The sequence below is a fragment of the Podarcis vaucheri genome (assembly GCF_965113315.1).
Source record: "Podarcis vaucheri genome assembly, chromosome: 15".
Lineage (NCBI taxonomy): Eukaryota > Metazoa > Chordata > Lepidosauria > Squamata > Lacertidae > Podarcis > Podarcis vaucheri.
In genome coordinates, this window is record NC_138753.1 from 43,749,469 (window position 1) to 43,776,662 (window position 27,194).

The window sequence follows — 27,194 nt, forward strand, 5'->3', positions numbered from 1 at the left end:
GCTATCGCATTTGACGTCACTTCCGACGCCCGGTCCTCCGAGACCCGGAAGTGGAGGATGGCTGAGGTGTCGCTTTGCGCCCGGCGCCCGGCGCGCGGCCCGGAGCAGCCGCAGAGGAGGCGGCTGAGGTGAATTTTGGCGGGGAGGGGAGGGCAGCGCGCGCGCGTATGTTGCGCGGCCAGCTCGGACTCCTGGGTTCTTCCTTCGCCCCAGTGGCGCCGCCGCCGCCGCCGGCTTCCCTTCCGCCGTGTCTGAAAAGGCGAGGGAGGGAGGAAGGGCAGGTTCCCGGCGCGGGAGGAGCCTCTCGGAGCCATTTTTGAGGAGAACGAGGGTTTGGTGTGGGGTCCGCGGCGGAGCCCCGATGCTCCGGTAACTGGGCCTCGGCGGCGGGGCTGCGGGAAAGCCGTGCGGGAAGCGCCCGCTGCGATGGGTGGGTGCCCCCCCCCATTGTGGCGGACGGCGCCCCTCGTTCCTGCGGAGGAGGAGGAAAGTCCTCTGTTTGAATGGCCAGGCTGGTGTCAGGGGTGAACCGAGAGAAGCGTTCGTATAAACTGCGGTGAAACATGAAGTGTGTGTAGCAGCTTCCCACAGCTGGCTGGCTATTGGAAACTGTGTCCTGGGCTGGATCCTGTCACCCTCCAGATGTTGTTGTGCTGTTATCAGCCCCATAGCCAGTACTGAGGGATTATGGGAATTGTGGTTCAGCAGCACCTTGAGGGCTAGAGGTCCCCTGTCCCTGTGCTATAGCCGTCAGCTTCCCAAAAATCTCATGCTTGTTATGTGGAAAGAACCAAGTGCAGAAAAGGGCATATTATCCAGCGGCTGCATCAGCTCCCCTAGTTCGAAAAGTTGCAACATTGGGAGCTTTTTAGCTTAGCAAAAAAAGAGGCTAGCAAGGGACTTTAGTTAGATGCAGCCAAGGTAATTCTTAATGTCTTAAAGCGTAGGAGCCCATGTATTACATATCATGCAGACGTGTAATAAAAACGAAGTATTCTTTAATCCTGAGATGAAAGATGAACCTTTTTGCATATTTTCTTCCTCGTAGACCTCCATCCTTTCAAGTCTGGGATCTTCTTGCTTCATTGTGCTGTTACTGTATTTTTCGCCCTATAGGACGCACCGGCCCATAGGATGCACCTAGCTTTTTTTTTGGGGGGGGGGGAAATCAAGGGAAAAAAATTTATTTCCCCCCCAGGTTTGCGCAGCCATCCCCAAGCTAGAAGAGGGAGACGGAGCGCTCCGTCTCCCTCTTCTGCCTTCAGGGACAGCCTCTCTAGCCTCCGTGGGGCAGCGGCTTGCCCCGCTGTCCCCCAAGCTTATGGGGCTGGCGATGAGGAGAAGCAAGCTTGCTCCCCCCCCCAGCCTCCACATCAGGTCAGGGAATAGCGGGGTGGCGGTGCTCTGCCTCCCCACTATCCCCCGAGCTTGTGGGGCTGGTGGGGGGGGAGTAAGCTTGCTTCTCCCCCCCCCCGCCAGCCTTCAGATCAGGTCGGGGAATAGCGGGGTGGTGGCGCTCCGCCTCCCCACTATCCCCCGAGCTTGTGGGGCTGGCGGGGGGGGAGTGAAGTTAGCTTGCTTCTCCCCCCCACCAGCCTCCAGATCAGGTCGGGGAATGGCGGGGTGACGGCGCTCCGCCTCCCCGCTATCCCCTGAGCTTATGGGGCTGGCAATGGAGAGAAGCAAGCTTGCTTCTCCCCCCCCCCACCAGCCTCCAGATCAGGTCGGGGAATAGCGGGGTGACGGCGCTCCGCCTCCCCGCTATCCCCCGAGCTTGTGGGGCTGGCGGGGGGGGGAGAGGTAAGCTTGTTTCTCCCCCCCCCCGCCAGCCTTCAGATCAGGTTGGGGAATAGCGGGGTGGCGGTGCTCCGCCTCCCCACTATCCCCCGAGCTTGTGGGCTGCAGGCTGCTGCCCGCAAGCTTTGCGAGCCAGCGGGACCTCCCGCCGGGCTTGCAAGGCTTGCGGATAGCTTCCTCCAGGGAAAGCCTGCATTCGCCCCATAGGACGCACACACATTTCTCCTTCATTTTTGGAGGGGGAAAAGTGCGTCCTATAGGGCGAAAAATACGGTAAATGTAACCTAGCAGCAGGGTATTATACTGACAGTGTAACTTGGTTTTTAAGTTCAGCAGATCTGCTGATTTTAATGAAAATCCCATTTTAATATCTTGTTTTTTCTTCTATTCTCCATTTAGTTTCTGCATGATATGGCTTCTTCCAGCATTCTTTGCATGGAACTATTAAGATATGTAATTTGTTTTAAATAGCTGGTATAGTTTGCGGAAGGTCACAATGTTTCAGAGGTAAGTAATTATAAGTACTTCATGTTGCGGTGTCATAATTTGGAACACGCACACTTGGAGTTCCATTTCAAACCATAAATTGTTAAGTGGAAATTACTCATAATAAGACTGCAGAGTCTGCATTAATGCCTTCAACAATGTTGGGAAACCTCTGGCCCATGAGACCATTTCCCCACCTGCCCCGTACCTGATGCCACATATGACATCAGGTGTGGAACAGGTAAAACACAGTTGCAGAGAAATAGTTGGAAGCCTTAAAATTCTCCTCTAAATGTTCTTTCCCATGCAAATTTTGTATGTGGTACCTTTTAAGTGTTGCCCCAAAGGCAAGCCTGCTGGGATTTGTTCCACATGGCAGCTCCCAAACAGAGCTTCTGAGTGCAATTGATCTATGCTGAAAGCAAGGTTTGCAGGTGCTGCCAATCAGTGTGTTGAGTGACACCATCAAAATCTGTGCCTTTGTCCATGCAATTTGAAATCAAACAATGTGGGCAAAAGAAAATGCTTCAACTGATGTCATAGTGATGTCAGGCAATTCTCATACATGCATGAAATGGATTTTTTGAACATATTGTGATAGTGTTGCATCTGCTAGCAGCCAATTTGTTTCTGATTCAAGGTTCTAGTTTGTAAAGTTGTAATCATTATATATATTCTTTACACACACCCACACACCCACACCCTGCCAATTGCTTCAAATTCTGTTTAGAAAGTAGGGTTTAACTTGGTAACAAGACTTGAAATCTTATTGCAGTTAAAGCCTTGATTGTATAATGTGGGTTTTTGTGTTTTGAAATGTTATTTAAAATAGTGTGTTCTGCTGGTTATTTATAGCTGGAAGCTAGCAGTTTTGTTGCTTGCTTCAGCATCAAATTGCACCAATACAGAAGATGAATTTCAGCAAATGTATGCTGGAAGGTCATCAAGTATCAGACTGCATTCAGTTAAGTGGGAAGTTTACATAACCTCACATTGCTTTGCTAGCTTCAGTGGAAGTAGTGTAAGCTAGCCCTGGGCTTCTTCGGAAGGAAGGGTGAGATAAATTTAATAATAATAAAATTGCCTGTACCTCCAATTTGTAAGTAACTGTGTTAGTGCACTTGCTTCAGATATGAGAGATGAATTGTCCCCCTCAGAACATGTATTTCATATTGCCATGCCCTCACACAGTATGGTTTGGTGAATGGAGTTGCTAGAGATGTATCTGAGAGGCCTTCACTATCCTTAGCCTAGTTGTGCGGTTAAAATAGGACAGTCCCATGCACACCATCCTGTACTTTTTGAAAGAAGGGTAGGATATAGATCAGGGATCATTGCTAATAATTTGTTACATTGGTTTAGTTTTTGTGCTCATCAGATGTTGGATCTGAATAAAAGTACCATCTTTTTAATATCACTGCAATCTTTTCTTTTCAGTTCCTATTTGTACCATTGGTCCTGGGGATTATGTTTGTGTCTTATGAATCTGTAACATTTGGCTGACAATAGAAGTCTCTCTTACTGTACCTTGCCTGATCAAACTGTTCTGAAATGGGTAGGTAAGTATCTGAATACTGTCGGGGTGAAAGGAATAAGCTGAGTGCTTGATGGGGATGAAACGGACTTAAAAGTCTATTTGACTTTGGGCTCCCTTAATTTTGACACTTCCTGCACTATTTTTATTGATGAAGGTACAGTTGGAGACAAAACACCTCTCTTGTTAACAAGTACAGTGCTACCTCGGGTTAAGAAGTTAATTCGTTCTGGGGGTCCGTTCTTAACTTGAAACTGTTATTAACCTGAAGCACCACTTTAGCTAATGGGGCCTGCTGCGCCGCTGCTGGGCAATTTCTGTTCTCATCCTGAAGCAAAGTTCTTAACCTGGGGTACTATTTCTGAGTTAGCGGAGTCTGTAACCTGAAGCGTATGTAACCTGAAGCGTCTGTAACCCAAGGTACCACTGTAAACTGTTACAGCTGAATACTGAACTGTACAAGATACAAATAGGTACAAATAATGAATAAATAACAAAAGGTGCTGAATTTCCATTGCTTGTTTTCAGCACTTGTGTCATGAAGAAATATAAAACACAAAAGGAGCTCTGCTGAATGAGACTAAAGGCCATTCTATTCTAGCATTCTGTTCTCACACTGGCCAACTAGATGCCAATGGGAATTCTGCAGTGAGTACTTGAAATTGACTTCAGTGGAAAGGACTCACAGTGGCATTGCATGTAAATTGGAAAAGTGGGTAAAAGGTGTTTGGAAATAACAGCACATATATAAATCATTTTAAAAATATTTTACCAGGTTTGTCATCTACTTAACGCTTTAAAAATGAATTGATAAGATATGCATTTGAGAGATTGTGATAAAGGAAAAGTGTTCTTTGAAAAAATGTTGCACACCTGTAGCAAGCAGCATCATAAAGGAAGCATTGCCCTTTCTCACACAAGAAGAATGGTGGTACTTGCTTCCACAATTTAAAAAGTAATTTTATTCAAACTGAAATGAAAAGCTGCTACTTGATTAAATTGGGGCATCTTTTAGTAAATCAAAATGCATTTAATTGCTTAAGTTAATCTAACTGATGAATGAATTGAAGATTCCATCTCTAATTACTGCAACTCAATACCATAAATGTAGTACCCCTCATGTTGTAGTCCTGCAGTCTGAGATATGAGGATTTTGGCTTGCTCTAGGGTCATCTAATAAGCTCTGCTTGACTTACAGTAGAAACTACAGTACACAAACTCTTGAATATAGCAGTGTCTTAGAAGGCTACACTGTGGGAGCTGAAATTTCTGACCACATATACAATTTTGTGTGACTAAGCCATATCCCCTGATCATCTCTTCTTCCTGCCAGCAGTCTCCACCCTTGTGGCTTCACTCCTCTATCCCCAGGCAGCTACTTGTGTTCATAGCAGTATTGGGGGCTATGCAAACTTAGCTTGCATTCACTCATCTACTTAAGCATATCTATGTTCTTAATATTGGATTGTTGCTTTAGTGTCAATAGTGATGATATTGAGGTTTTAGAATTACTGTAATTGAGCATCATGACTGCAATAGGAGGACAAGGTATACATCTTCTAAATACATACAAAGTGTAAGGAAGCATTTTAAATCTAGGAATTAAGAGTTAGTAATGTAACTTTTGGAGTCTTCCTTCAGTTCTTGAAACTGCAGAATCATCTATTTGAAGAGTTTACAATCTACTTAAATTCACTATGACATATTTTCTGGCTTAGAACATTTGGGATCCAGTGATTGGATCCTTTGTGTGTCAGTGAGTATACTGTAGTAAGGCTATCTTTTTGTTTTCTAAATTTCAGGATCAGTGTTTCATGTCTGTTTCCTGCTTCTTGGCACTTCAGCATTTCCCCAGTAGGGTGTCCACGAATATTGAACACCACGTTACGGCAGATTATTGTCATTGGGTTGCTCGCTGCTGCCTTTTTCTTGCTGTACTATTCTGTTGTAAAATATGGCTACAGGGACAGAAAGCTGCACAGGTAAGAACATCCTGTAAGATAAAAATATATGTTCCAAAAGTGTTTGTTCACATCTGAGAATAACACAAGTAATGGATAGTTGTTTTTGCTTTTAAATGTGCTTCTTAGTCCCTATAAATTGAATGCAATTTGCAGTGAGATCTTATTCTTGTGGACTCTTTAAGCTCAGTCCCACTGGTTTCAATGAAATTTGCTGCTAAACAACACTTTGATGCTCTCTTCCAGGTATCTTGCTCGAGTAACTGACACAGAAGCTACAGATACCAACAATCCCAAGTTGAACTATGGTATTATGGTGGACTGTGGTAGCAGTGGATCTAGGATCTTTGTGTATTGGTGGCCGAGGCACAATGGCAACCCACATGATTTGCTGGACATCAAACAAATGAGGGACAAAAACAGCAAACCAGTGGTTATGAAAATTAAACCAGGTATTGGAGAAAAGGCCATAACTTGGTTTTTTCCCCCCTGGCATAGCTTAGCAGCATGTCTTAAAAAGAATGGTAATTTATAAAAATGTAGCAGTTTCATTTTATTAAATGTTTTATTGTGTTTTATCCCTGTTTTACTTGGGATGATATGTGCAGGCCAATTCTGCCCATGTTTACTTGGAAGTCAGTCCATATAGCCAAGGGGTTTGATTTCATTCTAACCTCCTTCACCTCATTCTTGCAGACAGTTCTGCTTGCTATTGTAACATAAAAACAAAGAGTTGTTTTCCTGTGGTTTGAAATTCAGCACTGGTTGGCCTGTGCATTAAACTGGAAGGTTATAACTTTAGAAAAACTCTTTGAGGAAGGACCTATTGGTAGTTACGTCAACTAACAGTGACTGTTTCATGGAAGCTACCTTGAGTGTGTGTGTATATATATATATATATATGCTTTCGTAGATTTTCACGGGTACAGGAATGCAGGTTTTGGTGTCTTCGGGTGTCTTCCCGTGTAAGAGTCGGGGTGTCTGGGCGACGTTTCGACGAGGTCTCACTCGTCATCTTCAGGCTGGTGCTTTCGGCTTCAAGCCAGAGCACAACTAAATGCAGCACAGCCATCTTCTCAGAAAAACTCTTCACAAGCTCAAGAGGTCAAGACACGAAAGCTTTAGCAACTAATCTACACTTAATGACCCACCCAATGGTATTCAGAATATCACTCATGAAATCACTCAAGATATCCCTCAAGTAATTAAGGAACAAAAGAAGAAAAGGCACACTAATCTAGGAACTTCCTCTCTGCCCAGAACGTTGGAGGCTATACACCACACCCCTCAACAGTATTTATAGGAACTCAAACACCAGATTCTGCTCTGTTCCAGTAACAAGAAGCCGAAAGCACCAGCCTGAAGATGACGAGTGAGACCTCGTCGAAACGTCGCCCAGACACCCCGACTCTTACACGGGAAGACACCCGAAGACACCAAAACCTGCATATATATAGCAAATATATATATATATATATATATATATATATATATATATGGTATATAAATAGAAGTTGACGTGTTATGTTGAGATTTTATTTGTTGTCAGACTCGATCTGTGGCATCTGTTCAGTGTCCTTATTTTTTATGTGAATAAATATGATCAAGTCATAATTTTCTTTTCATCAGTGAACTGTGTTTATATGCAATATTTACTAAAAAAATACTGCTGTAGCCTAAAATTCCAATATAGCATGTGAAATTATGCTATTTGGCATATTTATGAAATTTACAGGGAATACCCTTAGGCATTTTTACTCAGGCACAAGACTCTGTTTAGTGAAACTTACTTCCAATTTGAAAAAAAATAAAATAGAAAAAAATGGAGAACACTAAAAAAAACCACCTACGAAATGTCCTGTTTTCCAGAATGAGTGAAATGCTTTTAAGTATCTGGAATCTGTGGACCAGTTCTATTCAAAGTGCAAACTTCAGGGTGCTATATTAAACTTCAAGCCGTATGCTTTTCCTACACATAAATTGAAAGATGCATCGTTCAAGTACCTGTAATATGGCCTTTTCCCTGGCATTCAAACATACTGTGGATGCCTCCTTTCAAATAGATGGAATGATTATTTGATGTCTTGGGGCCTTTCTTCTCCATTTGGTTGCATGGCCGTTATATGGACTCCAGTTATATATGCCTTTTATGCTCTAATAAAACATATTCCAAGGTCCATTCTAATACAACCTTTGTAGCATGGGAGCCAAGGTGTTTTACTTTTTGCCTAGATAATGTTACTAATCTCAGCTCACATATCGTGGGTTTTTTCAACAACAGTCTTGACCTTTCCAGAAACAGGCTTTTTAAAAAACCAATAAATCACTTTTGTAGTAAAGTTATGGCCACATGAATTATAGTGGCTAGTAGATCCTTTTGCTCAGGCAGTATTTTGTCTTTAATTGGATTGGCATACTGAATGTTACCCAGAAAATTGACCAAAAAAGCAAACAAGTTATTCAGCTTCCAACTCTTACAATCAGAAACTCTTTGAAATATTAAGGGGTTTTTTGTATGTTGGACTCTCCCACTTTCTGCTGTATGCATATATACTCATATGTATCTCCATTGCTTTTTTTAGGCATTTCAGAATTTGCTACCTCTCCTGAAAAAGTCAGTGACTATATTTTCCCACTTCTGAGCTTTGCTGCTGCACATGTCCCCCGTGCAAAACATAAAGAAACACCTCTGTATATCCTTTGTACAGCAGGGATGAGAATCTTACCAGAGAGGTGACTGAATATCTTTTTTCTATTACAGTTTAATACAGAGAATTGAGTATGTTAGGGGTCTATTTGTATTTTAAACATATTTGGAATCTTGCAGCCAGCAAAAGGCAATACTAGAAGACCTGCTAACTGATATCCCAGTGCATTTTGATTTTCTGTTTTCGGACTCGCATGCTGAGGTTATTTCAGGAAAGCAAGAAGGTAAGGAACTGCTTTTGAAAAAGACAAGTTTGAAACCACATTCACTAGACTGATGGAATGTCTGTCCAGGGAGCAGGTCCCCTTCAGTGGGTGACAGAGAACTGCTACAAGAAACGCAATTGTAAGAGATGCTGTGAATCACAACACAGAATGAGGAGAGCAGAGATATGTCCCTTTCCAGGATGTCTATATACCTAGTTAGCCTACAACCAGATTGTGTCGATACCAGGTCACTCCAATTTTAAGAAGCAAAAAACACAGGCAAATGGGAAGTTAATTTTGAAGGGGCAGGGGCTCCTTAGATTGCTACATTTCCTCTCTACTATAAATTAAAAAAAATATCCAGGGATGTAACAGAGTTAGGGAGTTTGAGGGTGTTAGTCTGGTGGTTGGTTTTTTAGGTAGAATATATTTGGTGGGAAGGAGAATGAATGGATGAGAAGTCTTCCCTGCATGATATAAGAGTAAAATCAGCTGGATTTGTGCAGTATCGAGAGAGGCTGAGAAAGGGCTTTATTGGAGATTCATCAGTGGAATGTCAACAGTTGATCTGAATAAAGCAGATTCTAAATGTGACGTGGGGCTTGCCGATCAGAAGGTCGGCTGTTCGAATCCCCACGATGGGGTGAGCTCCCGTTGCTTGGTCCCAGCTCCTGCCCACCTAGCAGTTCGAAAGCACGTCAAGTGCAAGTAGATAAATAGGTACTGCTCCAGCAGGAAGGTAAACAGCGTTTCCATGTGCTGCTCTAGTTCGGCAGAAGCAGCTTAGTCATCCTGGCCACATGACCTGGAAGCTGTTTGTGGTCTGCAGACAAACACCGGCTCCCTCAGCCTGTAAAGCGAGATAAGCACCACAACCCCAGAATTGTCTGCAACTGGACTTAATGGTCAGGGGTCCTTTTACCTTTAAATGTCTTTGAATAACCAAACACTGTTTACCCCCACACCCTCCATTATTTTCAAATACAATTACACTGTGTAAAATGCACTTTTTGCAACTCACCTGTATTTCTTGTAGCATCCTTAGTTAGATTTCTCTTATTTTTAAAATTTATATATTTATATTCTATATTTTGATTTTTTTAAAAAAAATCAAGGCAGAGTACAAAATGCAAGAAGAAAATTGGCATAAAAACTTGATGAAAAACATAAATAAGTCATCAGGTGTTTCTTTGTCTGCTTAGCTGACTGCTTAATTCACTGCACACATCACAGATACTGGAATCTTTATTTTTTTGTAAGCCTTTCTTTATCCCTTGTTTGTTTTTTCCAGCAATACACCTCTTTCCCCTCATCATAGTTCCTGTGCCTTGTGGCCCTCGAGAAGATGTTGCACTACAACTCCTATCATCCTTCTGGGGATGATGGAAATTGGAGTCCCAACAACATCGAGAGGGCCACAGAGTCCCCACGCCTGTTTTAGCTAAGCCATTGTGTTCTGTTATTTATAGCTGTTCATTAGCAGGCTTGTACTATAAAGCTGGAGGGACGTGGGTGGCGCTGTGGGTTAGGCCACAGAGCCTAGGACGTGCCGATCAGAAGGTCGGCGGTTTGAATCCCCTGCGACAGGGTGAGCTCCTGTTGCTCGGCCCCTGCTCCTGCCAACCTAGCAGTTCAAAAGCACTTCAAAGTGTAAGTAGATAAATAGGTACTGCTCTGGCGGGAAGGTAAACGCCGTTTCCGTGTGCGCTCTGGTTCGCCAGAAGTGGCTTGGTCATGCTGGCCACATGACCCGAAAGCTGTACTCCGGCTCCCTTGGCCAATAAAGCGAGATGAGCGCCGCAACCCCAGAGTTGGTCACGACTGGACCTAATGGTCAGGGGTCCCTTTACCTTTACTATAAAGCTGCAAGAGCACACTCTGGTGGCAACATTTGGAATCGCTGGGCAGAGCACTTTCATACTACAGTACAGTCGTACCTCTCAAACGCATTGGCTCCTGAACAAATCAGCTCCCAAATGATCGAAACCTGAAAGTGAGTGTTCCCATTTTCGAATGATTTTCAGAAGCTGAATGTCTGGTGTGTCTTCCGCTCCTGCAGCCAATCGGAAGCCTTGCCTTGATTTTGTAACTGTTCCAGGAGTCGAATGGACTCCTGGAACGCATTTTGTTCGAGAGCCAAGGTATGACTGTACATAGATTTTTAGAAGGTCTTGGAGAGGCTGGAATTTTCTGTTTTTTTCACACATCATTGTGGCCAGTGAGGAATTGTTGTTTTTCTTTTTTTTAACCATGTACCTGAGAAGTAGCATGTCTGGATTAATTTTTTTAAAAGGAAAGTAGTTTTCCATACAACTCAAGTTTATTGGGGCTCATCCAGACTTGTAGTTGTCCAGTGCCTAGAATGCAGTTTTACCCTTGCCCTGCCATTTTCCTCCAGAAAACCCGCTCTTTAGCAATAAATTGCAGCAAACATCAATCCAAAGTAAACCTGATTGGTATTTGCTCCGATTCAGTGGTAAAGATCTGGTTTCCCGGGGTGAAAGTGACTGGGCAAGGGCAAGTCTCGTTGGGCCCTTGTTATAATACTGTTTTAATTAAGTTTACTATTTCTCAATGACTTTTAATACTTAAAATTGTTCTCTTAAATTTTCTAGGAGTATATGCATGGATTGGAATCAACTTTGTCCTTGGAAGATTTGAGCATACCGATGATGGCAAGTGTCTTAATAGCACTCTATGTAGCCTACCAAAGGGAGAAATGGTGTTGATGGTCCGATGGCTGTTGCTAGTGGACAATATCCTTCAGCAGCTGTGAATAAAAGTTGATCAGCAGCTGTGCTTGGTGGATTCTGATCCATAATAAAGATATAGAGTCTAAAAATATGTGTGTCTATTAGAGAACAGAAGGCATAAAACAATACCCTAAATATTTTCAGCTACAGAAGTTTTAACAAGGCTGTGTGTGTGTGTGTGTACACACACATGCACCAGGAAGCCCCAAAAACATAAGCTTTTGAGAGGTATGGAGGCGACTTTGAATAAGTGCTTCAACCCCATACTGTATTATTTTCATTGCTATTTTCTGTATCTTTCCCAGCTCTGTGTTACCATTTTTGAAAACAATATACAAGTCATTCTAAATATGCCTACTTTAGAATGACATTGCAACATTTCCTGTTTTACTCCAAGCTTCTTTCCTAATACTGTTAAAATATATAGCACATATTTTCTCCCACCACAAGCTAACTTTCCTATTACCTTCCAGGACTCTTATCATTATGGCTGTGATGTGGGATCATTGGGGCACTATGCTCAGAGAGCTTACCGAGAGTCCTCCTCAAGAGTGTTATACCAAGAATTGCATGTTTTTGTCAACTCTGCAGCCTAGCAAACTCTTGGCATTAGGCTGCCATTGCAGGATTGCCATTTCTACATTGTATGGCAGTGCAAATGTTTGAAATTCAGATCCTCAGAAGGGTTTGCCCCCACATCTCAACATCCTTCACGTCTTGTCTTTCAGAGGATGATGCTGTAGTGGAGGTGCATATTCCTGGCAGTGAAAACAAGGAAGCCATTCTTCGAAAGAGGACTGTGGGTATACTTGACATGGGTGGTGTGTCAACTCAAATAGCATACGAAGTCCCTAAAACTGTAAGCTTTGCCTCTTCACAGCAGGTTATTATCTGTACAACTTTTCCTTCTTTTCCTTTTGTTTTTTTCCTGTGTTTTAATCCATATACCATTGATTCTTTTTCTTTTGCGTGTTATGAGTTCTGTGCTTCACTACGTGACATCTTCACCCCAAGACGAGAGGAGGTTGCATCTTGATGTCCCATCAGCTAAGCAGTCTGTCTGTACATGATTCATTTCATCAGTCAGTTTAATACAAATGTCCTTGAATTATGCTACACAACCGTTAACTTTTCCTGGTGTTTAACCCCCATTTTGAATTGTGCCATTTAAATTGTGACACTTCTGGTGGGAATATGCGGTGGTGTATGGATTGTGGGTGTTATTTATTTGGTTTGTTGGTTTGTTTTTATAAAGTTTTATTCAGACCTTTCCTAATACATTGCAATAAAAACCAACTAATCTAAAAAAAAACATAAACATAAAAAAGAAAGAAAAAAGAATACGAAGTCCTCTTTCACAGATAAATCTTAACTTGTCACACAGCTCTCACCTGGGAGATTCTCTTCCCTGCCTCATGCAGGTTCTTTTGTCAATTATCAATAACCTTCATCAGCATGTTAGCCCCTCTTTAACCCTGAATAGAGAGCCACAAATAATACAAAAGACCAAAGCAAAGCAGAAAGAAAAAGGAAAGAAAACAAATAAGAATATTAAAGAAAAGAATAAAGTGGAAATGAAAAAAAAGTAGATAAGAAGGACTTCCAACTATCTATCTGTCAGTTATATATACTATAGTTCTTCAAAACAGTTAAATGTTCAATTTAGAGTAGTATCTAGCTGTTCCTTCCTCTGCTAGGTGCTTTTTTCTAGTTTTCCATCTGGGACTCTCCTGTTCATTTCTTTCACTGCAAGAAGTCCAAAGGAGGTTCTTCGATTATTATTATCATCTGTAAGAGTCAACAATAGTCCTCCTCTAGTCCAACATCACAACGTTCCCTCCAATTTTAAGAAACATTCAGTCCTTATTCATTCCAGAATTTCTTCACTATGGTTATGTATTAACACAACAGTCCATAATTATTTAGTTCTTATATAGTCATTAATCCACTCCCAAATTCATATCTTCCAATCCCATTTCCTTGTAGCTATTGGTTGTCAATCCTTTTTTTAATAGAATTTTTCTCCTCTTCCGTTCTTTTTCCAAAAATGTTGCAGGAGACGTAGTAGCTCTTTCTTCCAGTTTCAATCACATTCCTTTCTTTCTCAACCCTATCTCTTCCAGTTCAGGATATTTCTTATGCTCTCCATCTATGCACACCACCGCCTCCTCCAACATCATAACTCCAGCATTTGGCTATTTCACTCCTTCAGGCATCTGTGTGGATGTTCTCTGGATTTCATCCTCTCTTGTCTCCAGTTTTACCATTCCGTTCTCCTTTTCTGGCAGTTCTCCATCAGCATTTTCTCCAAGTATTCTGTAACTTCTCCAGCCTCAGCTTTACACAATACAATTTTTAAAACCATTTTACTCATCTCCACTTTAATTTCTAACAGTTGCTTATGGAATAATTGCTGCATGACATTGACAGTTAATGATTTTTTTTAAAAAAAATCCTTCCAGTAGCAGCTTAGAGACCAACTAAGTTTGCTATTGGTATGTGCTTTAAAATAGTTTAAAATTCAGCATCCACGGTGCACTCTCAGAAATCCACACGGTTCTTGCCTATCTTAAGAGTCAAGCAGTGCATTCCTAACATTTCAGTCCCATAGGCAGCCATGTAGCTCCGCTTTTCAAGCAACACATTAATCAGTGAGATGGAGGGTTGAAAATAGATCACAGTAAAATGAAAACCTCTCAGAAATGGAGAACCTCCCAGCTGTAGATAACTTTATTTGATAAATTACTTAAACACGCTTCATCCTTTATTTGTTTTCAGCCTCTTAATGATGTGTCCTCTTAAGCCAACTGGCAGGTCATATTTCACATGAACATTTTAACCAACAGAAAGAGAATGCCTCTGTAGAAATAGTCTCTGTAGTAATTTCAAAAGTAATTCAGGAAAGGAGGTTTTGCTGGACTTTGCTCTAGAGACTAACCTCTAGGGCTATTAAGTGGTTTTTGCGCCAGGTTACATTTCTTCTGCCCCCAATGCATGTTCCTCAAAGATTTCTCTGTCCCATGGAGGGAGTAATAATTCCAGGGCATTCAGAAGTTAATATATCTGCCCCTTGCCTTCAGTAATTTATACTTTATATGTGGTAAAGATGTCAAAGGGAGGGAAGGAAAAGAAGAGGCAAGAGTTAACGGGTGAATATAAGAACATGTACAGTTCCCCCATGGGTGGGCTGCAACCAGGATCATAAATTGTGCAGATTTGGTCAACTAGCAGAGTTTTGGGTGTTGGTGCTGCTTTCTTTAGCAAGGGCTACCCAATGTGGTGCTCTCCAAATGTTAATCAACTGCAACTCCTATCAGCCCCAACCAGCATGTCTGATTGCCAGACATTATGGGAGTTGTAGTCCAACTGCATCTGGAGGTCCCCCGCTTTGACACTTGGGTATTGAGTACAAAGAGTTCCTCTAGAGAAAGTTATTGTGAAAATGTTTAGAGAGCTGCAGATTTGAAATAACTTCCCTCTATTCAGAGTTAAGTGTTACACAACACAAAGCAGAGCTGCTCATGCCTCTTTAATCTCGTGTTTTGGGATCTGCAGGAGGAGGTGGCCAAGAACCTACTTGCAGAGTTTAATCTAGGGTGTGATGCTCACCAAACTGAACATGTGTACCGAGTTTATGTGGCAACTTTCCTCGGCTTTGGTGGAAATGCTGCCCGGCAGAGATATGCAGACAGCATATTTACCACCACAGTATTTAGAAACAGGTAATATTCTATGATTAACTTGATTTCCAGATCCAAATGATTTCCCTCCTGTACATGTCAACATTTAAATCTTCCCCAGTGAGATGGACTAGATGACCATGAAGGTCCCTTCCAATACTGTGATTCTATAAGCTCCTTCCCAGCACCCTCTCCCTGGAGGGCTTTGGCTCAACTGGAACTCCAGTCAGGCTCGCTCTGCCCCCACCCCTTTCCTCACACCTCAGTTCCAAGGAACTTGGAAGCCTCACTGCTACGTGTCTCCCTAGCCCTTCCTTATCTGACTTATCTCCCAGCCATCATTATGATTAATATTGCCATTTACTCAGTTTGTATATACTGCCCTTCACATGGCGGTTCACAAAATGAGAACACAAAATACATAACAAACAAAAACAAACCAATATCCCCTCGCCCACAAACAGATTTAAAGGCTGTATAATGTTTACTCAGCCAAAGCCTGGTTATAGAGAAATGCTTTTGCCTAGTGCTTAAATATGCCATGAAGGTGCCAGATGAGTCTCCCTGGAGAGAGCAGTCCAGAAGCGGGGAGCCACCACAGAAAAGACCCTGTTCTCATGTTGCCACCCTCTGGACTGCCAGCAAGCCCTGCTGACCAGTGTCCCGATCGCGTATCCACGCAAGAGGAACATTAGAAAAAGCTTTCTCATGGGAGGAGCTGTGTGGCACTGGAACAGCCGGCCTCAGGGAGTGGTGGGCCCTCCTTCACGGGTGGGATGGTTGTCTGTCAGGGATGCTAAGCACAGGTGGAATGGTCCTCTGTTAAGGATGTTGTAGTTGCATCCTGCATTGACCACCACAGGCCTACTAGAAGTCACAGATTTTGCCATTGTGTTGCTTTCCCCAATTTGTGCCTGCCCACCTGACACAGCGCCAGGTGGGACCACTCTCCAAGGCAGAGCAATCTGGTATCCTGTAAACGGTTTTTGCACATGTAACTTTGCTCAATCTTTGTTGCAGGCTTCTAGGCAAACAGATTGGTATGACTTCTGATACCCCCTATTTAGACCCTTGCCTGCCTTTGGATGCTGAGGATGAAATCCAGCAGAATGGGCAGAAGATGCATCTTCGAGGGACAGGAGATTTTCACTTGTGCCGTGATGTTATTCAACCTTTCATGAATAAGACAAATGAGACGCAGACTTCTTTGAATGGCATTTATCAGCCTCCTGTGCACTTTGAGAACAGCGAGTTCTATGGGTTCTCGGAGTTCTATTACTGTACCGAGGATGTATTGCGGATGGGAGGAGAGTACATCGCTGCTAAGTTTATTAAAGCTGCAAAGGTAAAAGGTCCCTCTGCTTTTGGGTGGTGAAGGGGCAGCTAGATTGTCAGACCAAGGGCCTGGGAGGCTAGGGGTCATCTTCTCAGTGAACCCACAAAGCTAATTTGGTGATCTTGGGCCAATCACTTTTCTCTCACCCTAACCAGCCTCAGATGGTTGTTGTGAAAGTGAAATTGGCAGTGGTGGGGGTGGGGTGTGTGTGTGTGTAAGAGAGAGAGCGTGCTTTTTATATGACCCTGAGTTCTTTGGAAGGAGGGCAGGGCAAAATATAATAAAATTAATGCTACTCTTTATTACACATGTACATGAGTTGTGATTGATGTTGAAGAGTTTTGGTTCTGAGAGTCCTAAGTTTCTATCATTAAGGTAACATTCTGCTATATAGGTATGTTTATTTCATTTATGAATTGCTTTCCATGAAACATTCCAAAGCGATCGACAATAAACCCATCAATAAGAAAGATTTCCTAACCAATACAGATACAAACTGGGATCGGAATATTCACTTAAAAGGATTTTTGAAAAAGGAAGGTCTTCAGTTGGTACCAAAAAGGACAATAGAGACAGCGCTTGTATGATATGTAACGGGGTGGGTTCCAGAGGTATAGACATATACATGCAATACACAGATTCCCTGCATATGTTCAATAAAATCCTCACCAGCCAACTCCTTAATTTTCGGCTTCATGGAGAGGGAACAGCAGGGGGTGGTAGTTACTGTGATCAAACTGGGGAAGAGGTTCGGGCAAGAAGAGTGGCTGAAGGGAGCCTGGCTGAGGGATAATGCAGTTGCTCATAGTGGTGGAGCAGAGATGGGTGGTGGAGATGGAAAGAGATGTAATTTTGAGCTAGTAGGCTCTGAAAGCCCATACTGACAAGGGAGAAGCAAGTTCTTTAAAAAGGTGCTCAATTTTTATTTGAGCCCAATTGACACTTTTCTTTTTATTTAGAGAACCTGTTTCTCCCTTGTATGTATTCCTGTTATAACCCCCACCCTGTTTCATTCCTGGAAGCTCTTCATACATATTTAAGTCTCATTGTAAGTGGATGGAGGTGCATTACTTTTTGTTGGGCTTTGCCCTAAGCAGGGAGGGGCATTCATGTTTGACTCCTCTTTATTGCATGCTGCTTTTTAAAAGAGTTTTGAAAAGGATTATCTTTAATTTTATCCTCTGAACACAGTGAGCACTATACTGTGTAACAACCCTTCCCTGCTGGCTGGCAGAAGGGAGAAAGGGCTGCCTAAAATCTGCCTTTGCCCCCACAAATTCTGAATGCCCCACCCCCAAGATTTGTAGATCATGCCCCCCCCCCCTTTGGGCACCAGTTAAGAATCACTGACCTAGGGCAAGATATTGTCTCTCAGCCTTAAGTTTTCCTGTCTGTAAAATAGTAAATAAAAACAAGTGAAGGTTGGATGCCTTACCAAAAAAACCTTTTTCCTACTCTTTCCTTCCTGTATACTCATTCTCTTCAGCCTTGCATATCCATTTGCTGTGTCACTAACTTTGCTCCCATATGCTTTAGTGTATTTCAAAAAAAGATAACAACATTGTAGAGTGGCTTCAAGAACCACTGATTATGAAGCAATTTGCATGTAAAATTGCTGTATAAAATGTTGTTAATATTTAGGTCCATCTTCTGGTGAGCTCAGATATCTGAAATAATGCATCTCCCTTAATTAGCCACCCCAGTTCCTTAGACCAAGGCAGAGAGGCACTTTTTGTTGTCCCACCACCACGGGCAATAGCTTTGGTAGTGACGTGGGATAGGGCCTTCTCTGTGGTAGTGGCCCAGTTGTGGATGAAGTATGCCATTTGGCATTTTGGTGCCTGGCAAATACCTGTTTGATTGCACAGGCATTTGGGGGATTATTAGTCCGCTCCTAGTTAGTTTTAAGTACTTAGGCAGTTTGGGGTATATGTTAATAGTTTTAATATTTTTACCAGCTCTTGTTTATTAAATATGGATATATTACTGTTTTAAAATTTTTGTAACCCTGAGATTTGTAGATGATTGGGATAAAAATTCTGTGAGATAAAGGATAGATAAATACAGAAATATCTCCCTACCATTCTATTTTATCCTTGCAATAATGTTGGGGTTGGTCAGGATGAGAGACGGTGACTGGACCATAGTGCATTTTCCCACGGTGAGGGGATTTGAACCTGCTCTTCCTAATTAGTTTTTTAAAATGATATTTATTAGATGTTTAAAAATTACAGAAAAAAAGAAGAAAAGAAAACAACAAAAAATTTAACAAGACATACATTACAATACATAAAAAGAAAAACATAAAAAACACTACAACAATACAGCAAAAAAGAACAATAACATTAAAACACACATCCAATATTCCATATCTTTATCTTTCATTTACTTGTTTCATTGACCTCCTCACACCTCCCTTTTTGTATTCTAGTTTAATTAATTGTTTCAGCAAATTCTTTCCATCTTTCTCAATTTTTGTTGTATAATTTATCTTAACAGTCTAACCTATTAATTAACTCAGCAAATCCTTTCCATCTTTCACTATATTCTGTCATTAAATTTACCTTAATTTATTTTAACCTTATCTTACCATAAAAAGCCTTAAAACTTAAAACTTAATACTTATTTATACATAACTCCTTATATCATTTCTACTAAAGCCAAATAGTTTCATTCCAACATTTTTCCTAACACTCATTAATTTTACACTAATTCTCAAAAAAAAAAATTAAAAAAACTTTCTTCCAATCTTCATCCAACGTCTCTTCTTCCTGGTCTCGGGTTATGTCAGTCCTTTCTATCCATTCCATATAGTCCATCAACCTGGTGATCTTATGTCCGAGGCTCTTAAGTCTTTTCCATGTCCCTTCTGCAGATCTTCTTCTTGTTTATACCTGCACTTTACCTTGTCTTTTGTTGATCTTTTTCCTAATTTCTTTCCTATCTCATTGAGGAGTAGGTCTCAGGGAGACTCCAACCCAACAATATCTCCGTCCCCCCTCGACAGGTCAGCCCATTCTCCACAGTCAGCACTGTAATCCAGAAAGTATTTAAAAGCATGTTTCAAAGTCCCTCCAAAGTTAAGAGCCCCCACAACTCCAGACCCCCCCTGGCCCAAAACCAAATCCCAAAAGCCAAAACGTCCCTGCCTAGGGGGATCCATCCAGCTTCCCATCTCCAAACCAAACAATACCCCCTCTCTCCAAATCTGACTTTCTCCAGGTTCAGTCTTCAAAAACAGCAGCTTATGCTCCTGCAGGGCCTCGGGTCTCTCCATTTGTGTTACTTGAGGTTCAACAGCAACCTCCTCCATTATCTTCTGCACTTGCACTTGCCCTGTCAAAACAGATTCCTGGGTTGGTTCCTGAATGGTTTCTATATGAGTATTCCCTGTTTGTCCAAAATTATTGACTGCAACAGTCATCAAATCCATCTTTTCATGCAGCTGCTCCAACAAAGCGCTTGTCTTGCAAAAAGCGAGCACCAAAACTTCTTCTAAACACATTCTTATCCAAGGTCAGAGTCTGGTCTCACGATCCTTAATCTCCACAGCTGTGAAATTCCCCAGATTGACTCCAGCAACAGTTTAACAAGCTCCCTCTAGAGGAGACAATTTCAATTTGTATCCATCTTTTGAAAGCAGGTCCAACAAAAGAAAATTACTTTCATTTTTCAAATATTTTGTTTCTTTTGAATGCAAAAGGCAACATTGGAATCAATGTGTTTCTCTTTTTTAACTATCTGTCAAAAGACGTTCCATTCACAGTCAATGAACTTCCCCAAAAATTCTGTCTCTGACACCCCGTTCCCAGGTTTGAGACAGTGGAAATTTATCTTTCTTTACTCTCTCTCCTGCAGGCTTAAACAATCTAAGATTCCCCCCCTCCTGCTTCCAAGGGTTTTGGTGGTTTTAACTGAAGGAAATTTAGTCCTTTATATACGCCTTTCCAGACCTTAGCTTGCAAAATTTTTGCTTCAATCTATTTACAAAAGCGGAAGGCGGACTTCCTGTTTAGAACCTTCCCGCTTCGGTGCCAAATTAAAATGTTTTGTAGTCCAATTTTCCGTTCTACTCACAGGTACTTGTTTAGAGTCCAATTGTCCACAGGAAAAAGTCAGCGCTCTCTGGCAACGGCTGTGCGGCTTCACTCCGTAAAAGTAGCGGTCGATTCAAAACACCGCGCCACTCACCCCACTTCGCTTCGGATCCCCGAAAAAGGGTTTCCCTGCGAGTAGGGGAGGCGCTCTTGGTGTCAGCCGAATCCTACGTTCCCAGGCTTCCTCCGCCTGGGATTTTTGAAGGGTCTCCCCCTTCGCCGCGGCGGCAAGACCCGATTTTCGCGGAGCGGGTTCCTCTCGGTCAGAGGAACTCCGCCATTGCCAATGGCGCTAACCCAGAAGTCCCCTGCTCTTCCTAATTGAGGTTGAACACTCTGTCCAATATACTGCGCAGCTTCTCTGGTTAATGCAATAGCCCTCAATTTTCTTAGCCCCCAATATTTCATTACATTCCTTGCCTCCAAAAAATGTATAAAATATAATAAATTTTTTCCAATCTTCTTCTGCCGACTCTTCTCCCTGGTCCCGGATTCTGCCAGTCATTTCTGCAAGTCCCATAAAATTTAAGGACTATTTACAAAAATAATGTAAAATTAAGGAATGTTGAATGATGCTGGATTGAAATTAAGTGGTTTCAAGCTGTAACTATGATAAAACGACTTTCTTTTTGTAAGTAAGAATTTAAAGTTATAATAATCTAAGATGTTGAGATAAGGATTTGCTGTACAAATAATTCAAACTGGGTATGCAAGAAGGGGAGGTATGAGGAGGTCGGGGAAATAAGTTACAAGAAAATAAGGTGTGAAATTTAACTGTTTTTAATATTTTTATGTTTGTTTTTTCTTTTGTTTGCAAAAAATTGGAAACTTTAATAAATATATTTAAAAAAATGTATAATACTTTCTATATCATATTTTCACATTGCCTTCAAAATGTATATATTTACATTCTTTGTGTTTCTTTTTCAGGATTATTGTGCAACGAAGTGGTCAGTCCTAAGGGAACGTTTGGACCGTGGTCTTTATGCCTCGCATGCAGACCTTCATCGATTGAAGTGAGTGTTCGTATTCCCTCATGGCTGGATCTGCTTGAGCATCCTTCCTGGGGAGAGAAGAGCCGAGAACAAATTGTACCAGTAGTTCCTAGAAGGAAACACTTCAAGGAGACCCAGAAGCATTCATTCTTGCCATCTGAACTACTAGCCATAAACTGTGGTTGAGTACCGAGTACCGTTTCATAAGCATGTAACGGATGCTGTACGTTTATAGCTATTTCGTATAACATAGTTCTAGTGCAAACAACCACTAGGACTGTTGCAGTCAGTTCCCATGTGGTGGAGGGGAGAGACCCACCCAACAATGGGGCTGACCTCCTACACGAGCTGGTTAGTACAGTGGTACCTCTAGTTGCTGTTCGCACCCCGAAAAGTCCGCAACTAGAGCGCCTCTTCTGCGCATGTGCACAGCGCAATCAAATACTTCTGTGCATGCACGAAGATCGCTTCTGCGCATGTGCGGGCAGCAAACCCGGAAGTATACACTTACGGGTTTGCCGCGTTCATAAGATGAAAGTCGTTAACGAGTGGAACACAACATGAGGTATGACTGTAATGCAAATGCCTGATCTGTGAACTTCAGTCTTCCCCCACATAAGCTGGGCTTCCATAAAATCCCATTGCGCATCTGGTGGTTCACACAAGGTCTTACCTCCACGTTGGAGGAGTAGTGAGGGGACGTTCTCCATCTCGGGAGGAGAGTAATGATCCAGTGAGTTTATGAATCATATCTTAGTGTTCCTGAAGGTGACTGATTAGTGAAAAAGGCTTATACTTTTCGGATCCGCAGTGCCAGATCTGTTAAATGCTGCTATTCCTGGAAAAATGGAGTGGGTAGCACTGTGGTCTAAACCACTGGGCCTCTTGGGCTTGCTGATCAGTGGTTTGAATCCATGGGACGGGGTGAGCTCCCGTTGCTCTGTCCCAGCTTCTGCCAACCTAGCAGTTCAAAAGCACGCCAGTGCAAGTAGATAAATAGGTACCACTGTGGCAGGAAGGTAGACGGTGTTTCGTGCACTCTGGCTTCCGATACGCCGTTGCTCCAGAAGCGGTTTAGTCATTCTGGCCGCATGACCCGGAAAGCTGTCTGTGGACAATGCCGACTCCCTCGGCCTGAAGCGGGATGAGCGCCCCACCCCACAGTCGCCTTTGACTAGGCTTAACCATCCAGGGGTCCTTTACCTTTTACCTTATCTATTCCTGGAAAGTCCAATAACACTGTCTATTAATTACAGAAAATTAACATGAGAAAGCCTTGTTAAAGTAGCCAATACCTAAGCTTTCATCCCACCTTTTTATCTCTTGGGTTTAATGTTCAAGCCTGCTGGAGCAGATGCACTCCCTCTGTCATAGCAAAACTTAATAATCTATTATATATAAGCGCCTCATTTGTTGGGTGCAATCTAGAGAATGTCTGTGTAAGTTTAAGTAGAAAGTGTGCCATTGAATATGCAATTAATGCACAAGACCAAGGGAATTCAGTTATTCTTTTCAGGCTGTGCTTTTTATGTCTTAATGAGTTCTGCTTCTGTTTAAAAACAGCAGAAGTTGACTTCTTAATGTTTATTCTTTGTAGGTATCAATGCTTTAAGTCAGCCTGGATGTATGAAGTGTTTCACAACGGTTTCTCTTTTCCTGTAAACTATGGCAACTTAAAAACTGCACTGCAGGTCTATGACAAAGAGGTGCAATGGACGTTGGGGGCCATTCTCTATCGAACACGGTTTTTGCCTTTGAGGTATGGCTTCGCTTTTCTGAAGTGTGGTGTTCAAAAAGAGCCAGTCACTAGTCACAACCCTTTCAGTGGATAATTTTCTCCAGAAAACTTTGCATCTGTGATGGTTTCTGAGCATCATGTAGAGCTAGTGAGTTGCCCGCCAGATGGTGGGAATAGAGGACGAATGGAATGGTAAACACTAGTTGTTGTTCACCTCTGTGTGGCCTGTTCCTCGAGACCAGCACAGCAGCCTTTGCTGTTGGGTTGCTAGGCATTCAGATAGGTTTGAGAGGATGAAAGGAATTGGTCTAAGAGGAAGATGACATTAGTGTTACAGCTGCTGACATCACAACTCCCCCCCCCATAAAGTTCTAAGGGGCAGTTTAGGAGTTGGGGCTCTTCCCACTTAAAAATCACCATATTCCTCAGTTGCCCTCTCAGCTTTCTTCTGGCATCTCCCACCCTTGCAGAGGCTGACTTGCTGAAGTGTGGGTTGCTGTAAGATTTCTTTCACGCTAATAATTTTGTTCTGTTTTCCCAGGGACATCCAGCAGGAGAATTTCCGAGGCAATCACTCCCATTGGCGCAGCTTCTCCTTTGTTTACAACCATTACCTATTCTTTGCCTGCTTTTTTGTTGTGCTGCTGTCCATTCTGCTGTACCTGTTGCGATTGCGACGGATTCACCGGCGAATGCTACACAGCGGCCCATCCCCTTCCCTCTGGATCGAGGAAGGCCTCCCGCCACAGAAGATCCCAGGAGCCTTATAAGCTGCTGAACACTGGTCTTAGGACTTGCTAAAGAAAAAGCCATCATTTTTGCCTCAGGGTTCTTTTCTCATCCCTAGAAACCGTTGCCCAAGTCTCTTGCTGCGGTGTTGGAATTGAGAGGTCACCTGTACCTGGAAAACTGAGGGGGGAAAGCAGGGTCAGCTCCGCTTGGCTAGACTGAGGGAATATCAGCCAAAATTATTTTAAAAACTCATACCTTAAAAGTAAATGCACTTTGACATTGAAGGGAGATGTTGTGGAGGGAGGAACGGAAAGGGTGGGGCAGGGAAGACTTAATGCCAGTAAATAAATAAATGGGAAAGAAGCAAACTAGTCTGTTCTCCACTGTTCTGTACACAACTACTGTGATTGTTCTCTCAATATATGGTAAGCCAGCTCATAAAAAATTCCTGTGGATGTGAGGGAGATCTTATTAACCAATAATCCATCCTGTGAGGCAGGGGTGGGGAACTGGATGGGGCTGGCTGGCCAGACCATTATCTTCCTGCACCTCTCGTGCCCACAGTGACATTGGGTGACCCCTTTTTGCCTGCCTGGTTTGAAATCAGACTGTGGGCAGAAGCACAGCCTGCAAAGCACAGACTATCAGTTGAATGTCAGGGCTTGCAGAGTGCTATGCACAGCCCATCCTGATAGACAGCTGATTGACAATGCCTGAAACCCCCTTTTGGCTGTAACTCATATGATGTTCAGTGTTGGGCAGGTGTAAGCCCAGCTGAAATGGCCCGGTAGACTTATTTGAGCCCATGGGCTGGAGGCTCTCCATTGGAGCCCTAAGGATATCTCATTTGTCCCTAAGCTCCACACACTCCGGATGCCCCAGAGCCACACTGATATCAGACAAAGGGTTCTTTAATCTATTCATTCCTGGTGTGAACAGCAACATAGGCTTTAACAGAACTCTCCCTTGGTGCTCTTAAGCCGCTTGCTGTGTCTTGGCCTGCACAGAGGAACCAGCACCCAGGGAGAATTGCGCAAAGTGAGAGTCAGCAGCAGGATTCATAAACCCTTCGTCGCTGTAAGCAAAAGCACGTTGCAAGACGAGGCCGCCACCCAGTCCTCTGCTGCTGTCCACGCTGGGAATGAGGGTGTTAAAGAGCCTTTTGCTGGTGTCTTGGCTTGCCTGTGAGTGTGTCAGTGAACAGTGCCAATATGGCTGGTCTTGAAGCCCTTGCTCTGTTCAACTGTCTTTAAAAAATATTTTGTAAAATATGCTGACCAGGGCAATAGATCTTGAGGTTCTGAGCTGCCTCCTGGAAAGAGGGTTCTTCAGTTTGTTAACGTTGTGATGTACAGTATTCTTGCAATATTGTGATGGAGCAAACCTGGCTAGCCATTGTAATGTACTGGTGTTGGGAAATGCACTCATAACATGGCGCAGTTGGCCTTGCCTGCAGTCCACCTGGTGTGCTTGGTAGCACTATCTGTGCTGCAGCAGAGTGTTAATATATGTGTGGCTTTCAGTCTTTGGGCCTGGCAGTAATTATTGATCCTTTTGTAGCAGCAAATAATTGAGTGAGACTGGAACACTGCTTGGACTGCTGGAAAGATAACATGTATGCTGTCATGTCCTTATTTCTGGCTATAGAAACTGTTTTTTACTTGAAAGAACATGTTCATAATTTAAAGTGGCATTTGTGTGAACATCTCATAAAATACAAGCTTTATCATCTTAGAAAGCAGCATCTGGTTTCACTCATGCATGAAGGGGTGTGGGGGTGTGTGAGAGATTTTAGCCTAATTGTACCTTATTAGAATCTCTTCCAGGCTTGTGAAGTTGAAGTGGGAGGATACATTTGAAATTAATTATAATCTTTTGACTGGAATCCCCCATGTGTGCTCTGGTCAAGGAGCATCTATTTAAGGAGGGGATTTGCTCTTGCAAATGTTGCTCATGCTTTGAATTTCTTTCTTTTCTTTTTGGCCTATTTAGATTCCCACACATCTAATTTTATTGTAACCCTTTACCCCCGAAAGACCCAGGATTGTAACTGGCCCTGAGTGTTTAAGTATATTATAGAAATGTAGGCAACAAGTGTAACTATCAAACTTCCTTGGTATTTTGTGTTTTTCCAAAAAAAAGCTGAAGCCTTTTGCTTTCCAATTTTATATACAGTGGTACCTTGGGTTACATACGCTTCAGGTTACATACGCTTCAGTTTACAGACTCCGCTAACCCAGAAATAGTACCTCAGGTTAAGAACTTTGCTTCATGATGAGAACAGAAATTGTGCTCCGGCGGCAGTGGGAGGCCCCATTAGCTAAAGTGGTGCTTCAGGTTAAGAACAGTTTCAGGTTAAGAACGGACCTCCGGAACGAATTAAGTACTTAACCCGAGGTACCACTGGACAGTAAATGCTTGTGATTCTATCATGAAAAATATGGCAACTTTAGTACTTGTGTCAAATCAACAAGTTTTTAACAGCTGTTGGAGGAATAATGAGCTGCTTTCCAATCCAGAGCAATCTGCAGTGACCTCCTCCCCTCACAAAATAGTGAAACACAACACTCTTAATAGCCTTAAGCTCAACAGTTTTCAACCGGGTTCCCAGGCCTTGTGATCCTCTCCATCCGAAAGGTTGTGTTTATACATGGGGGGGGGGTGTTTGGTTATGCACTTAACAAGCTTTGCTTCAGCCTCTCCTCTCCACCCCTCCCCACCAAAAAATAAATCCATTAAGGTTAGCAAACAAAAGACCAGGGCTGTGCCCTCTAACCTTTGCCAATGGCCTTGCAGCCAGGTAAGTGATATCAAGACATATCCATCAGCATTGCTTCTGCTTCAGGGCTGCAGCTACAGGACCCAACCAATCTTTGATAAGCATTCTCTTAAATGGGTCTCTATGCAGAAGGGGAGTAGCTTTAAAAAAAATGATTTTTCGTTTTTTGTTTTTAATTGCTAGAATGCTGCACTCTGTATGAGGGAAAAACATTTCCTTTCTATTACTTAAGGGTCTGCTTTTCTCTTTTAAAGATTGCCTGGACAAAACAGTTTGGGTAATTATACTCTGCCAAAAAGAGCATAACAAAGAGGTCAGCCAAAAAGTCTCAGTAGCCTGGTGACAAACTTGATCTGGGGCACTCTGTCCCCTGATGTGGCTTTTATCTCTGCC

At 42.7% G+C, this 27,194-nt stretch overlaps 1 protein-coding gene across 3 annotated transcripts; it reads left to right on the forward strand.

The window, feature by feature from the left end:
- Positions 1 to 25,760, forward strand: ENTPD4 (ectonucleoside triphosphate diphosphohydrolase 4). 3 transcript variants are annotated; one of them, XM_082200440.1, is made up of 14 exons: positions 1 to 128; positions 2,197 to 2,304; positions 3,721 to 3,842; positions 5,620 to 5,799; positions 6,025 to 6,230; positions 8,361 to 8,511; positions 8,606 to 8,709; positions 11,307 to 11,366; positions 12,173 to 12,327; positions 15,000 to 15,166; positions 16,145 to 16,469; positions 21,488 to 21,573; positions 23,150 to 23,311; positions 23,832 to 25,760. In XM_082200440.1, exons 3-14 carry the CDS (start codon positions 3,835 to 3,837, stop codon positions 24,058 to 24,060), a joined length of 1,833 nt encoding a protein of 610 aa, XP_082056566.1. In that variant the 5' UTR covers positions 1 to 128; positions 2,197 to 2,304; positions 3,721 to 3,834; the 3' UTR covers positions 24,061 to 25,760. The 3 variants fall into 3 exon arrangements, with proteins under 3 accessions (XP_082056566.1, XP_082056567.1, XP_082056568.1); XM_082200441.1 differs by having other exon boundaries at positions 12,173 to 12,303; XM_082200442.1 differs by having other exon boundaries at positions 3,721 to 3,838.
- Positions 25,761 to 27,194: the final 1,434 nt, after the last annotated feature.

What these genes read in the sequence shown, in the direction of transcription:
- ENTPD4 (XM_082200440.1), top strand. An exon ending in AGGGACAGAAAGCTGCACAG is followed by an intron (nt 5,800 to 6,024) that starts GTAAGAACATCC and finishes GCTCTCTTCCAG; the next exon opens with GTATCTTGCTCGAGTAACTG. An exon ending in ATTTGAGCATACCGATGATG is followed by an intron (nt 11,367 to 12,172) that starts GCAAGTGTCTTA and finishes CTTGTCTTTCAG; the next exon opens with AGGATGATGCTGTAGTGGAG.